This window comes from Sturnira hondurensis, unplaced genomic scaffold (assembly GCF_014824575.4).
Source record: "Sturnira hondurensis isolate 20B ecotype Veracruz unplaced genomic scaffold, ASM1482457v3 Scaffold0022319, whole genome shotgun sequence".
Classification (NCBI taxonomy): Eukaryota; Metazoa; Chordata; class Mammalia; order Chiroptera; family Phyllostomidae; genus Sturnira; species Sturnira hondurensis.
The window spans coordinates 4,574,915-4,588,699 of NW_028094950.1; the positions used below are offsets into that span (position 1 = coordinate 4,574,915).

The following is a 13,785-nucleotide window of genomic DNA, read 5'->3' on the forward strand; positions in this document are numbered from 1 at the left end:
ACGTTATAAATATTAAGAGTAGCTATTTAGATGTTTTGCAAATTATGATACTTAAGAAACAATTGGGAATTTGAACACTGAATACTTTATGGCATTAAAGAATGATTGCTGAACTTTTGAGTGATAACAAAAATTTTATTGCGGTTATGTTTTTTAAGACTCCTTATCTTTCAGACAAAGGCACTGAAATACTGAGTGAAACAATATTGCATCTGAGATCTGCTTCAAGAAAATGTGGAAACAGAGGATGGGGGAATAGATGAATTAAGATTGGCTAAGACATAGTAACTATTTAAGATCTATGACAAATTACTTTTGTGTTGTTTTAAAACTGTTATAAAAAGTTAAACATTCCTTTTCTTAAAAAAAAATTTATTTATTTATCTTTAGAGGGGAAGGGAAGGAGAGAGGGAGAGAAATATCAGTGTATGGTTGCCTCTCGTGAGTCTCCTGCTGGGAACTGGCGTGCAACCCAGGCATGTGCCCTGACTGGGAATTGAACCATGATCATGTGGTTTGCAGGCCCGCACTCAATGCACTGAGCTACACCAGCCAGGGCAAAAAAAGTTAAACATTCTTAAGAAGTAATCCATACTTGATTTCTGAAAATTAAAAATTACTACAAAAAAGTAATGAATATTCAATGTTCATTGTTTTGCTCAATGGTATCTTAAGACTCTGGAAATATCTTTAATTGATTTGATAATTAATCTCATTAAGATTTACATCTGTAAAACTACAAAAATTCTTCTCACACAATGGCCAACCTAATAGGAAGTCTTCCAAAGAAGATGCTATCACACAATTTTGTCTTGAGGCCTTTAGTTCTCTCCTTTTCCTCACATCATCCCTTCTGGATAATGAAACTCTCAGACTGTGGGAAACCACAGGGGTCAGTCGTTGCCATGTTCCTAGGAAGTCACATGTCTATGCAGGATACCCCTATTAATTAGCTGATACATAAATATTCCTGAATTCCCTTTGGATTATGACTTCAACCCAACTGATCAGTGTATAGTGTATGTAGTCTTACAGCCTAGTGTATTCTTTCTTCTCATGTATAATTCTCAGGTTCTATCAGTGGGGAATACTGGGTATGGTGAATAAACGAGGCCACTAGTTTGTAGAGACTGACAGAATAAATATCTCTTACACTTTAACAGATCAATTACTTGCATGCTATGTTACATAAGAAAAACCTCTGCCGGATGTTGCCCAGGGTGGCCAAGGTTCAAAAAGACAAAGTACCATGTCAGACAAAAAGGTTAATTTTCAGGAAACAATTCTGTTACAGGTACTGTTTTATTGCAACATCATGGTTGCTTTGACCTTCCTCTAGACAGAAAGTATCCTTTGTAATAAACAAAGAGTTTGAAAGTTATTTCAGGTTCCCGTGCCAGTTGTCATTCCAACTCTCTTCGAAAACCAGCAGAGAATTTGTGATGATGCTGGTTGTAAGTTTCCATACCCCAAGTCTCTGTCAGGTAGGGTAGATGTGGTAATGGAATAAGACTAATTTGTGCTTTTTATGCTTATCCATAAAAGTTGGCAGTGAACTAGGAGGAAGTAGGGTCTAGTAACTGAGGGTACAGAAACATGAAAATGAATAATGGACAAATAACACTGAACAAAATGCCAGGAATACCTCAATTACGGCAATAAATAGGAATAGAGCAAGTTTCTCAGGAAGAGGTGGACATCTTTTTGCTTTATACTGCATAGTTAATGCTTTAACTGGTGGACCATGGTTATTTTCCGTAACTTATATAAAAAATAATGAGTCCAGTACAGATATTCTCTTCAACTATCCAGAGTCATTAAGGTGGAATAGACACTGATTGAAACCATTTTTTAAAATCGCCTGAGAATAAACACCGAGGAAATAATTATTAATTTATTAAATGACTTTTAAAAAGAAAAAAATATTTAACCACAATTAAAAACAGGGATATGAATTAAAAGCAAATGTGCTAAAAAGTTTAGATCCTTAATACTTCAAGAATTTGAACAAAAAAAAAAATTAAAACCTCAGGAAATAACTGGGGCAAAAAGATGATGGCCATTACCTACTGAGGGACTAAAATTAGGTTAAATGTTTAACCTCATCATTAAAAGACCAGTAGATACTCATTATGTACTTATGTTTTATATGTGTTATATAAACAAAGAAATATCTTTGATTTTGAATACTAATATTACAAAGACAAACCTCTCATCATTTAATGTTCTTGGAGGTACACTGAAATCGCTTATCTCATATTTATATTGGTGAAAAGTAATTGGCAAGAGCTACAAAATCATCCGTAAGCTTTGGTCCCTCTATACCAATTTTATTTTAAAATCCAAAATCACAAGAAAAAGCTAGACACACAAAAAATGTTCATCATAATTTTACATGTAATAGAAGAGCTGAAAAATAAATAATACACACAATCCTGGGGAATGAGTTCATAGCCTCACACATGTTGCACAATTGGTCACAACAGAATGTGGCAAAAGGAAAGTACGGATATGACCCATTAATTGAAAAATCCAGACTTCCAGCCAAGATGGAGGCGAAGTGTGCCTCCATCGCACAACCAAAAGGTTGACAACAAACTAAAAACTGAAAACAACGAGAAATGACAGAAAACTGAATTGTATGGAAGTCTGACAACCAAGGAATTAAAGAAGAAACATACATCCAGACAGGTAAGAGGGGTGGAGATGGGCAACTGGGTGCAGAGGGCTTGTAGCAAGGTGCCTCGGCTGGCAGACCTGGCGAGGTGGTGGATTGCAGACTGGGCAGCCCCACATTTGAATGCAGATAAACTGGGAAGAACAAATGGGGAGCAAGACAGACCTACAACCCAGAGGTCCAGCGTGGGGAAATAAAGCCTCAAACTTCTGATTGAAAACACCTGCGGGGGTTGAGACGAAAGTGGGAGAAACTCCCAGACTCACAGGAGAGTTCAGGGGAGAGACCCACAGGGTCCTAGAACGTACATAAGCCACCTACCGAGGAATCAGCACCAGAAAGGCCCAATTTGATTGTGGGTAGTGGGGGAAGTGACTGAAAACCAGCAGAGAACAGAGCAAGTGGCACTGTTCCATCTTGGACCCCTCCTCCACATACAGTGCCATAATGCAGTAACCGGATTGCCCCACCCTAGTGAACTAAGGCCCCGCCCCTAATACATAACAGGCGCACCAAGACAAAAAAAAAGAAAATGGCCCAAATGAAAGCTCCAAAAAATTACAACTAAGCAACAGAGAGATAGCCAACCTATCAGATGCACAGTTCAAAACACTGGTAATCTGGATGCTCACAGAACTGGTTGAATATGGTCACAAATTAGAGGAAAAATGAAGGCTACGTTAAGTGAAATAAAGGAAAATGTACAGTGAACCAACGGTGACCGGAAAAAAACCAGGACTCAAATCAACGGTTTGGACCAGAAGGAAGAAATAAACAGTCAACCAGAACAAAATGAAGAAACAAAAAAATTCAAAAAATGAGGAGGGACTGAGTAACCTCCAGGACAATTTTAAATGTTCCAACATCTGAATCATAGGGGTGCCAGAAGGAGAAGAAGAAGAATAAGAAATTGAAAACTTATTTGAAAAAGTAATGAAGGAGAGCTTCCCTAATCTGTCAAAGGAAATAGACTTCCAGGAAGTCCAAGAAGCTCAGACAGTCCCAAGGAAGTTGGACCCAAGGAAGCTGGACCCAAGGAAGCTGGACCCAAGGAAGCACACACCAAGGCACATCATGATTACATTAGCCAAGATTAAAGACAAGGAGAGAATCTTAGAAGCAGCAAGAGAAAAGGAGGCAGTTATCTACAAAGAAGTTCCTGTAAGACTATCAGTTGATTTCTCAAAAGAAACCTTGCAAGCGAGAAGGGGCTGGAAAAAAGTATTTGAAGTCATGAAAGCAAGAACCTACACCCAAGATTACTCTATCCAACAAAGATATCATTTAGAATGGAAGGGCAGATAAAGTGCTTCCCAGATAAGGTCGAGTTAAAGGACATCATCATTACCAAGCCCTTAGTATATGAAATGTTAAAGGGACTTATCTAAGAAAAAGATAAAAAATATGAACAGTAAAATGACAACAAACTCAGTTATTAACAACCGAACCTAAAACAAGAACAAAAACAAACTAAGCAAACAACTAGAACAGGAACAGAACCATAGAAATGGAGATCACATGTAGGGTTATGAGAGAGGGAGAGGGTAGGGAGAGGGGGAAAAGGTACAAAGAATAAGTGGCATAAATGGTACGTAGAAGACAGGCAGGGGGAGGTTAAGAATAATATAGGAAATGTAGAAGCCAAAGAACTTATATGTGTGACCCATGGACATGAACTAAAGGGGGGGAATGTGGGTGGGAGGGAGTGTGTAGGGTGGAAAAGAATAAAGGGGGAAATGGGACAACTGTGATAACATAATCAATTAAATACATTTTTAAAGAAGAGAAAAATCCAAGATAAAAATTATAACGCCACTATCCTGGCAAGTTTTAGAAATATATACATTTGAAAAGAGACAAAATAATAGTAGCTTCCTATTGTTTTCACATTTTATTTAATGCGTAATTTCTTAACTTACAAAATATGAAACATTTTATATGTAATATATAAATATATTAAAATATAAAAATAAATACTTTTAAATATTACAAAGCCCCAAGGAAAGCCAAATGTGTATTCAATATATGGACAATCACTGGTCATGGATGAGTGAAGTATGAGATCTTTGTTCTGGGAATTATTTAAATGGGAAAGATGTCATAAAAGGTAACATATATTGAGTCCCCACTATGTACTAGTTGCTTTAGATATCATTTAGACATTTTCTCTAATTCTCACTACATCCCTGCAAAGTATTATTATCCTCATTGCACCAAATAGGAAATGAGGCAGATATAAATTAAAAATCTTGCAGAACACCTTAGAGTTTCAAGATGCCAGAACCACGGACTTGAAATTGGGTTAGTTTCATTTCAAAATATAAACTCTCCTCTCCATCCCTACTGGCCTTCTATATACAATAAGGCTAGTGAGTATTAAAGAGAGCTATATAATAATCTTTACTAAAGTAAAATGTTCTCTCCAGATCAAATCAGAATGCTAAATCAGAGCCAACTGCTCACCTCTCTCAACACTGATTTAAAATGTGATCTCCCTGTTCTCTGAGACCAGGCTTTTCCAGAATGCCCATATCGAATCTGGTTCCTCTTGTTCATGACATCAGTTTTCAGTTTGGGGGGTTCCCCTTCCATAACAAATACCAACTTTACATCCATTAGTGTTAAATGTGAGATACGAAAAAATAAGTTCCTGAAATATAAAAATTAGAAACATATTAATCATATATTGATAGCAAAAGTCAGCACAGCTATATGACATTAATAGCAAGAATATTAGACCAGTACCTAAAAGGTTACATGTTGTATTTTAGCCACATGATTTTATTTTCACTGGGCTGAGAAACTACTAAACGTTTTTAAGCAAGGGAGATTTATGATAATTTTATTTGCTGTGTGGAAAACAGTTTGGAGGAGGAGGCTAAGAGCTGAAGGAGGAAAGCCAGTTGTCATTTTAGCAGTACAGGTAAGAGATGACATTGGCATACACAGAGGTGGTACCTCTGCACATTGAGAGAAGTTTACGAAAAGTGTATTTTGGAAGGAGAACTGGCAAGACTTCCTGACAGGGTGGACATGGGGCGAGGTAAAACAGGGAGAGGATGGCTACCAAATTTCAGTCTCCAAAACCTCCAAGTGGATATGATAAATAGGCAGTTAGGTAGGTTAGTCTGGAGCTCGGAAGGTTCGAGGTACAAATTTGTGAGTCATCAAATATAGACGGCAAATCTAGACACATTAATAATTTTAAAATGTCCAAACCAAGACATCAACTGCTTGTGCAATCAGACACTTATATTCTAAGAACTTTTACTATACCTGAGGTGGGGCTTTGAGACGATTCCAGTCATTTTTTTGACTGTCTGTGCTTCACATACCCAGAGACTCAGATCAACTGCAATGGTTTTCCCACCAAGACTATTCAAGTGAATATGCTGCTTAACAGGCTCCAAAATTTGCCACAAGTCATTCACTCCCATTCTCGTTCTGTGTAGTTACTTGACACACTTTTCAAAAATTTGCAAAGGACACAGAAGCTCAGAACAGGAATTCAAACATATATTACAAGCTAGTCAAGAATAATTCATAAAGAGAATTCTCCTTATTCTTTCATTAGTCAGCTTTTTGGAATGAACCAAGAACACCTAAAACATGAAAAATGGTGGTAAACGACTCACTGGCTACAAAATGTGGATGGAACTAACAAATTAAAAGTTATTTGTGTGTCATCAAATACGCATTTCTCTACAGTACTGAAAAACAGTTATCTTTAAATTTAATGTAACTCAAATGTCAATGGCCCCTTGCTCCTCTTCATTCTTTCCTCTTTTCAGACGAGATCAGAAGCGTTCAGGCTGGTATGGCTGCCGACTCTTTCCTCTTCTTTTCTACATCCTCTTCAGCAGTGACTGAGAATGAAATTTTTCACATGGTTACCTGAGTATTGCATGACATTTAACAAATAAAAGAAAAATTACCAAGAAAATGGTGATAATTGCCTTTGTTCTAGCTAATAAATGCAAGATGGTTAGAAAAACATGGATGCTGTAAACCATATTTACCTTCTCTATTCCTTGATTTCTATACCTAGAGAGGGAACAGGAACAGCTTCTAACATGATCAGGTAAAAACAGGAAAAACAGAAAAAACAAAGGTAAGGACACATACAAACAAGCAAACAAATCAAAGGAAAAAACAAGAGGTTACTGAAGGAAAACTTTGATGAGAGCAGAAAATGCAGAGTTGGAGGAATACGGAACTATCTTTTTAAAAAGAGCATTGACTGGCTTATTTACAAAGTCCCACATATTCACTGCAGAAAAAAAAATCTTTTAAAAGAAAAAAATTTTGTTAACTACCAATGGTTCCACTATCCAAAGAAAACTAACGTTACACTATTTCCTGTATATGTGATATCTGAAAATCAAAACTGGTTTAAGCTCCGCTACTGTAGCCTCTTTGGGGTATTCTAGAGGCCAGTTTCTCCTTAGTAAACACCTCTACATGTTTTTCTTTTCCTATGTTATTTGATAAAAATATTATTCAGCATTTGCAGATTCAGTCTAACTATGCAAATATAATCCAGCTTATCATCCTCCGAATAATGACCTTACTTCATTCCAAAAATATGAAGGATGAAAATTACTCTTCAAAATACATTCCTTTGTGGTTTTTTATTATTTTAAATAACCATATGCATGTGTTACTTTTCAAATTACAAAAGTTCAGCCCCAGCCCAGTGACTCGGTTGGAGGGAGTGTCATCATGCACACCAAAAAAGGCTGCAGGTTTGACTCCCAGCTGGGACACAAACTTCCGTTGCAAGTTGTATCCCAGGTTGGGATCCAGTCTCTTCTGTGCTCCCCAAGCACACTCCTGTAAAGTGGTAATGCTCTGCTGTTTCTTCATAAGCATGGAAGAATCGCTGCTATTGTGAAATACTTAACCCCCTTTTTTCCTCTAAATGATGGGAATCAAGAGGACATTTTACAGAAGCCAATCTCTCTCTATGACATGCCCCAGTGAATACTTTTTTCTCTTAGTAACTTGCCGTTAATGAATTTCTACTAGGTCTTCATGAATTACTGCAAGAATTTTTATAGCCTTCACAACTTTTAACAAAAAATAATGGATTGGAACTATGCCAAGCAACAACATTGAAAGGACAGGGGTAAATGTGGGAATTGGAAAGTGAGCAGAAAGACTTGTAGGAAGAGTATTTGTAGAGTCAGAGGCAAACTATTGACAAGTCCCCTTTGAAGACTCTACAATGAAGGAACTGTTCTCCACTATCCGTAATAAAACTTATCCCACATCATCTCATAACTCCTCTCAGCTGTGAACTAGAACATTCAATCCCTCCTTTTTCTTCACATGAATGCATAATATGCATCTAACTCTTGATCCCAATACCTCTTCAAAGCTGTTCTACCCCTAGTCTTTCCGAAAATACCCAAGTGCTTAGGCCAAAAACCTAGCCATTTTTAGTTCTCTACCTCCAAAATCTATACTAAATCCCCATTTCTAATGACACTTCCCTAGTGTTGTCTGTATATAACTAGACTAGGATGCCCACTGGCCCCTGCTTCTACTTTTTACTGCCCTCCATCCCACACAATCATTGTTCCGTGGAAGCCAGTGTGATACTGCTCAATAACCTAAAACATTAAAAACACCATTTCTCTGGCAATGGGTAGTGAATTTCCTTAAAGGTGACATAACGTCTGTCATGAGTTAATTTACTTCTCCAAATATAGTGCTACCTCATAAACAATGGCAAAATGCAAAAAAAAAAAAAAAGGATTAATGTAAAATTACATGTGCTCTACATGTAATTTAGAACGAATACTCTGATGTAATCTAGAACAATCTTTCAAAATATTGTTTTAGATTATCTTCAGTTCAGTAGCTCTGCAACCTAAGTTGTCCATTTCCTTTTGAAAACTGCTTATGTTCCTTATGAAAATCATTCATAAAAGCAGAATATTATCAAAAGAACACCTCAAAAGTTCTGAAAACTATGGATAAAAGGATATCCTCAAAAGGATAAAACCATGTGAAAGTATATACTTAAAGATTTTGTTTACTTTTAGAGAGAGGGAAAGGGAAGGAGAATGAGAGGGAGAGAAATATCAACAAGTGGTTGCCCCTCATGGGCCCCCCACTAGCGGCCTGGCCCACAACCCAGGCATGTGCCCTGACTGGGAATAGAACGAGAATCCTTTGGTTCACTGGCCCGGCTCAATCCAGAGTCACACCAGCCAGGGCTGAAATATACATGTATGTGTATATGTGTGTGTGTACATATATATATACACACATATATATACACATATATTTTTTAAATAAACTGTAACATATTTTAAGGCAGCTAGTACAAAATGTTTACTTTCATGCTCTATTGTTTTATTCTTTGTCACTTTCTTTGCACCAGCCTCTGAAGTAACATTAAGTAGCAAGAAAAGCATGTAAAGTTCCAGAAAGAGACAGAATGCCACAGCTTGTAAGTACTGAAGTACAACCACAAAGATAGAAGAGATGGTTCTTGCATGAGGTCATGATCAACCTGATGAGGTTACCTGAAAATAGCTCATTAATAAATTTAAAAATATCACACATAAAAACTCACCCAAAAGTATGTATAATTTTGCCATGCATATGATTTAATGGGATTAACTTTGAAATTTTTGTAGTATTAGATTTGGTTAGCTTCTACTCATAATGTAACAATTTTATGGATGTCAGTCTGATCACCCAATCAATGCATATTACATATAAGGAATTTTATAACATCCACAATTCTTAAAAAATAGTGTGACACATGATTACTTAACATGAATCAACAAAGTCAGAATAACCTATAACAAATAGCTTTAGCACCTATTAGTGGCTTCAATTTATTTAGTTTAGTGAAAAGAGCACTGGGTTTGGGATAGGAAACCTAGAATTTTGGTCTTGGATAATAACACTGACTAGGTGTACAACCTTAGGAAGACTTTTAACTGATCTCCAAATTGAGGGGTGTTAACCAGATGAATTATAAGATTATAAGATTTTGACATCCTTTGAATTTCATGACCAATTTTGGAAGCTTGGTACTGAAAAAACAAAATACCAATCACTCTCTTTCAGGTATTATTTGGTAGAAAGAACATGAATTTCTAGTTAAAAGAAAGGGCTTAAAAACTCACTTCAGGTTAAAACAAAAAGCAATCCTTTGATGTAACCATATGGTGTCCATAAATCAATTTATGCTCCTAAAACTTCCTTAAAAGCTAATAAGCTTTTATTGGTTAATTATAAAACTGAATGAGGTGAGAAGAGCACAGAACCCTGCTAATTCTACTAATGAATCAAATTTAAAGAACATAAAAAGAGGTCAGTGGTTTGACTTATGCAAAAATACATTCAACCAACAGTTTTGCAATTTTATCTCAGTTTTAAGCAAAAACATTAGAAAATTTATTTTAACAGTAATGCAGGAAATACTTTTAAATTACATTACTCCCATTCAGATGAAGACTGGCAAATGCTGTAAAGCTTACTTCAGTACAGAACTGTACTGAACGAGATTTCCCACATAATTCTACTAATTAATACTGGATTTTTAAAATTCGTCAGTTTTATTTTCATACGAATTTAGCTTCATAATATAACCCAGTCTTAATTATGTTATCAATTAATATTTATTAAATGCCTACTATTTACCAGAAATTCTTTTAGATGCTGGAGATACAATAATGAAAGATCAAGCCCTGCATTTACGGACCTTAGTAGAGGAAATGAAACTAGAGATAAAAACAATTATAACAATGGGACGAGTACAGGTACACAGGTAGAGAGAGTGAACTAGAAGAGTGTATGAAAAAAGCGGGGCCTTACCAACTTTGGGGCTTCAAGGAAGGCTTCCTAAAAGAAGTGACATCTAAGCAGGCACTTCCCAACGTTTCCCTTCGTTGGCCAACAAGAACCCCTTGGGCCAGATGTTGCAGTGTTTTTTAATTTAGACCATGTCATACTTACTGTATCAAGGCAAGGGCCATTATAAGATCTAATATATATCTGATTGTTTTTAGAGGGAAAAGGGTGACTTTATCGAAAGGAATTTCATTACCAGACATCTGACATTAATTTATGTGGGGGTGGGCCCGGGTAGCGGCAAATGCCGCTTTTTCCATCTGGAAAGGAAAACAGAAAGATTACCGGCACTTGTCTAGATCAGCATGTCACGTGAAGAGTTGAGCAAAGACACTGCAGGTGGCTTAAGGTTGGGTAGACAAGAGCTCTGGAAGCAAAGTCAAGGCACTTAAGTTTTATTGGTCCCGATATTTATTGAGGGGGTTTACAGCACAAGCTCGCGCGGGGAAGAAAGACTGTATACAAACAACCATATAATGCCTTAAGGTAATTGCTATAATGGAAGTTATTTTCAAGTCATGTTAACACCGAAAAAGAGAAACACACCCACTCTGCCTACGGGGATCAGGGAAGGCTCACCCCACAGGGCCTAGAACAGGCGTGGGAGTTGCCCTACGGAGTGCTCCAGGGGAGGGGAGGACATTCAGGACGCAGAGGCCTTGGCAGAGACCGCAGAGCACATAGCTGCCCACGACAACGAGTCGCTGCCGTCACTGACCCCGGAGGTCAGCGCAGGGGCGTGAAAACGCAAGGCCCGCGAGGATGCAGGACGGCAGGGCGGCTTTCCCACTGTGATAACGCGGGAGGCGCGGACAATGACTTTGAACCCAGAGCTCGTCCCCCGTCTTTTCTCGTCCCCACATTTCTCAGGACCCAGTGGAAGGACCGGGGCGGTGCCGCCTCCCCAAGGTTCCGAGGGACTTACCCAGAACGCGCTTTCTCCTTGGTTTTGGAAGACGTCCCTCCGTCACGTACTAGTTTGGCCTGAATCCTTACTATGGCTGCTTCCAAGCTTCTGAATTTAATATTCTCCCAAGAAGAAAATCAGGAAAGGGAAACTTCTTTCCTTTCCCAAGCTAAGACGTACCGGGATTAGTACCGTGACCCGGAAAGCTCCTGGAGCACTTCAAATTCCGCGCCTTCCCAGACACAGTTCCGCCTCTTCCGGGAAGTGACCGTCCCCTACCCCGACCCGGCCGCAGGCTCCTAGCCGGTCCGCTATACGCATGCGTAGAGCTGTTGCCGGGGCCTCTGAGTAATCTTCCCCTTCACTTAGGCAAATCAGCACCCCCCTACACACCACCCAGCGTCCAGAGGTGGTCGGGCCCAAGCTCCAACCAGTTTCACCCGCCCGCCCTGGGGCACTTCCGGCCCCTCCTTTAGCCCATAGTGGCGCGAAAACTCCAGACCGCGCACGCGCGGGCGGAGTCCCGGCGGGAGGTGGGGCGGGGCGCAGGCGCGCAGCGTCCCGGGGTGGGCGCCGGGGCGACCGGGCTCCTGCCTCCACCCGCAGCAGGCGCGCGGTTCCCGGCGGGCCAACGGCGGCCAGCCGAGGCAGAGACGCCCCCCAGGTGGCCTTCGCTCCCTGTTGCACCGCGACAGCCCTGCCGATCGGGTTCCTCTGGGAGACTTCGACTTGTTCGAGGTAGGGAGAGGGTGCGCGCCTTCGCTCTCCCTTGCTCCGGTTCCATTCCCCTGTCACTGACACCTTAGGGGGCATCCCCCAACGTGTCTGGTAGTCTCCGGGTCACCGGAGCTGCCGCGGTGTCCAGCGTGGTCCCCGTGGGCCTGGGCGGGCTGCCCAAAGGAAAGCTTCGCGCCTTCTCTGCAGGCGGTACGGGTCCCCTGTGCCGCGGGAAACTTGCGGATCTGCGCTGGGCCCCTGCTACGGGCGGCCGTGGTGGTGAGCGGTGCAAGTCCTGGCTCGAGCTGTGGGACCCTTTTCCGGTCCCGAAAGGCCCTTTGGCTTTGAGAAGTAGCTGAAGGTGTATAGGGGTAAGGGGGTGAGGTTGCGATCGGGAATTGGTCTCTTACCACGACTCTGATGATCACCTCACCAGAAGCAACTCAAGTGTGTTTGTTCAAGAGATGTATGCAGCTAATACTTAAACTGAATTTGTGGTTGAATCCCAGTTTCATGAAAATGCGAAGTGTATCATCTAGGGAAATTAAGTTGATGTTTGGAGCTTTTATGATAGCTTTCCTTTCTCCTGTTTTCTTGTGGCGGTGAACTGGAGCAGAATCCCAATTGAGAATTGCGGAACACGGGACTCAAGGGTAGAGAAAGGGCTGTAGAACCCATCGGGCTTGTGATGATTCCTAGGAAGAGCAACTATTTCTGAAGACAAGTTATGCAAGCGCTTATTACTCGAGTATATTTCATGACTAGGAGATTAAAAGCGAGTGTTTTAAAGACAAGCTATTCTGGAATGTATATTCAAAAACAAAGTAAAGTCCAAACTCCCTCACTCTTAGAAGGCTGCTGTGTAGTCTTTAAAAATATTCAATACCATTTGCAATGGCCTGAAGATAGCTCCGTACTTATATTTACTTTTATCTCATTCTATTATTGTATGAAATATACAGAGTACTAATGTTGAAATGTGTATTCAGAATTTCTTTTCTGGAATGGGTGTAAGTACTAAAAAGTTTGGTGATCACTAGACATATTGTTTGAAGACGTATTTTTGAATAAGACAGAACCAGTGTTGTGTGACCCTGGATAAATGGATACCACCTCTTTAAGTTTCAGTTCCTTTTCTGTAATTGGAGAAAATAACGTAATACCTAACTCACAAGATTCTGAAATATATTGGGGGGAGGATAGAATGAAAGAGATAGTTAGAGTTATATTTCCATATATATCTATAAGTATTATAAGATATTTACTAAGCCTGGCAAAAAGTAAGTGAGATATTAAAGTTGTTACAGCGAAAAACAGGTTTTATTCTCCAAAGGTTTTATTCTCCAAAGGTTTATTCTCCTAAGCACTCCAAGTCCTGAGTGCTTAGATGTAGAATTTTATATAAAACCTGCCTGAATCTTGACTATCCCTTTTAGACCAAAGTTGAAAAGTTAATCAAAGCTGTACTTGGCTTACTTTCAGGAATTAATACATAACAAAACTTACCATTGTAGTATGCAATTTATTTAACACATGTTTAACTGCTGCAGTTCTACATACGAACGTACGTAGAAGTCCCGATGACTGAGGTTCAAGTGTAGTCACTAAT

General features: G+C 39.5%; 2 protein-coding genes across 3 annotated transcripts in view; one reads left to right on the forward strand and one right to left on the reverse strand.

The window, feature by feature from the left end:
- GEN1 (GEN1 structure-specific endonuclease) overlaps positions 1–11,947 on the reverse strand; it is a 30,164-nt gene extending 18,217 nt beyond the window's left edge. The window contains exons 1-4 of one of the 2 annotated variants that reach the window (XM_037035444.1): positions 11,478–11,947; positions 6,389–6,543; positions 5,954–6,279; positions 5,141–5,327 (exon numbers count right to left, since the gene is read on the reverse strand). In XM_037035444.1, the coding sequence (XP_036891339.1) occupies positions 5,141–5,327; positions 5,954–6,114 (348 nt within the window). In that variant the 5' untranslated portion in view covers positions 6,115–6,279; positions 6,389–6,543; positions 11,478–11,947. The remainder of the gene's footprint in view (positions 1–5,140; positions 5,328–5,953; positions 6,280–6,388; positions 6,544–11,477) is intronic. The other variant, XM_037035445.1, reaches the window with a different exon arrangement.
- A 48-nt stretch (positions 11,948–11,995) lies between these two features.
- Positions 11,996–13,785, forward strand: part of SMC6 (structural maintenance of chromosomes 6) — a 64,322-nt gene continuing 62,532 nt past the window's right edge. Inside the window, exon 1 of the mRNA XM_037035443.1 lies at positions 11,996–12,197. The gene's annotated coding sequence lies outside the window, so the exon portion shown is untranslated. The remainder of the gene's footprint in view (positions 12,198–13,785) is intronic.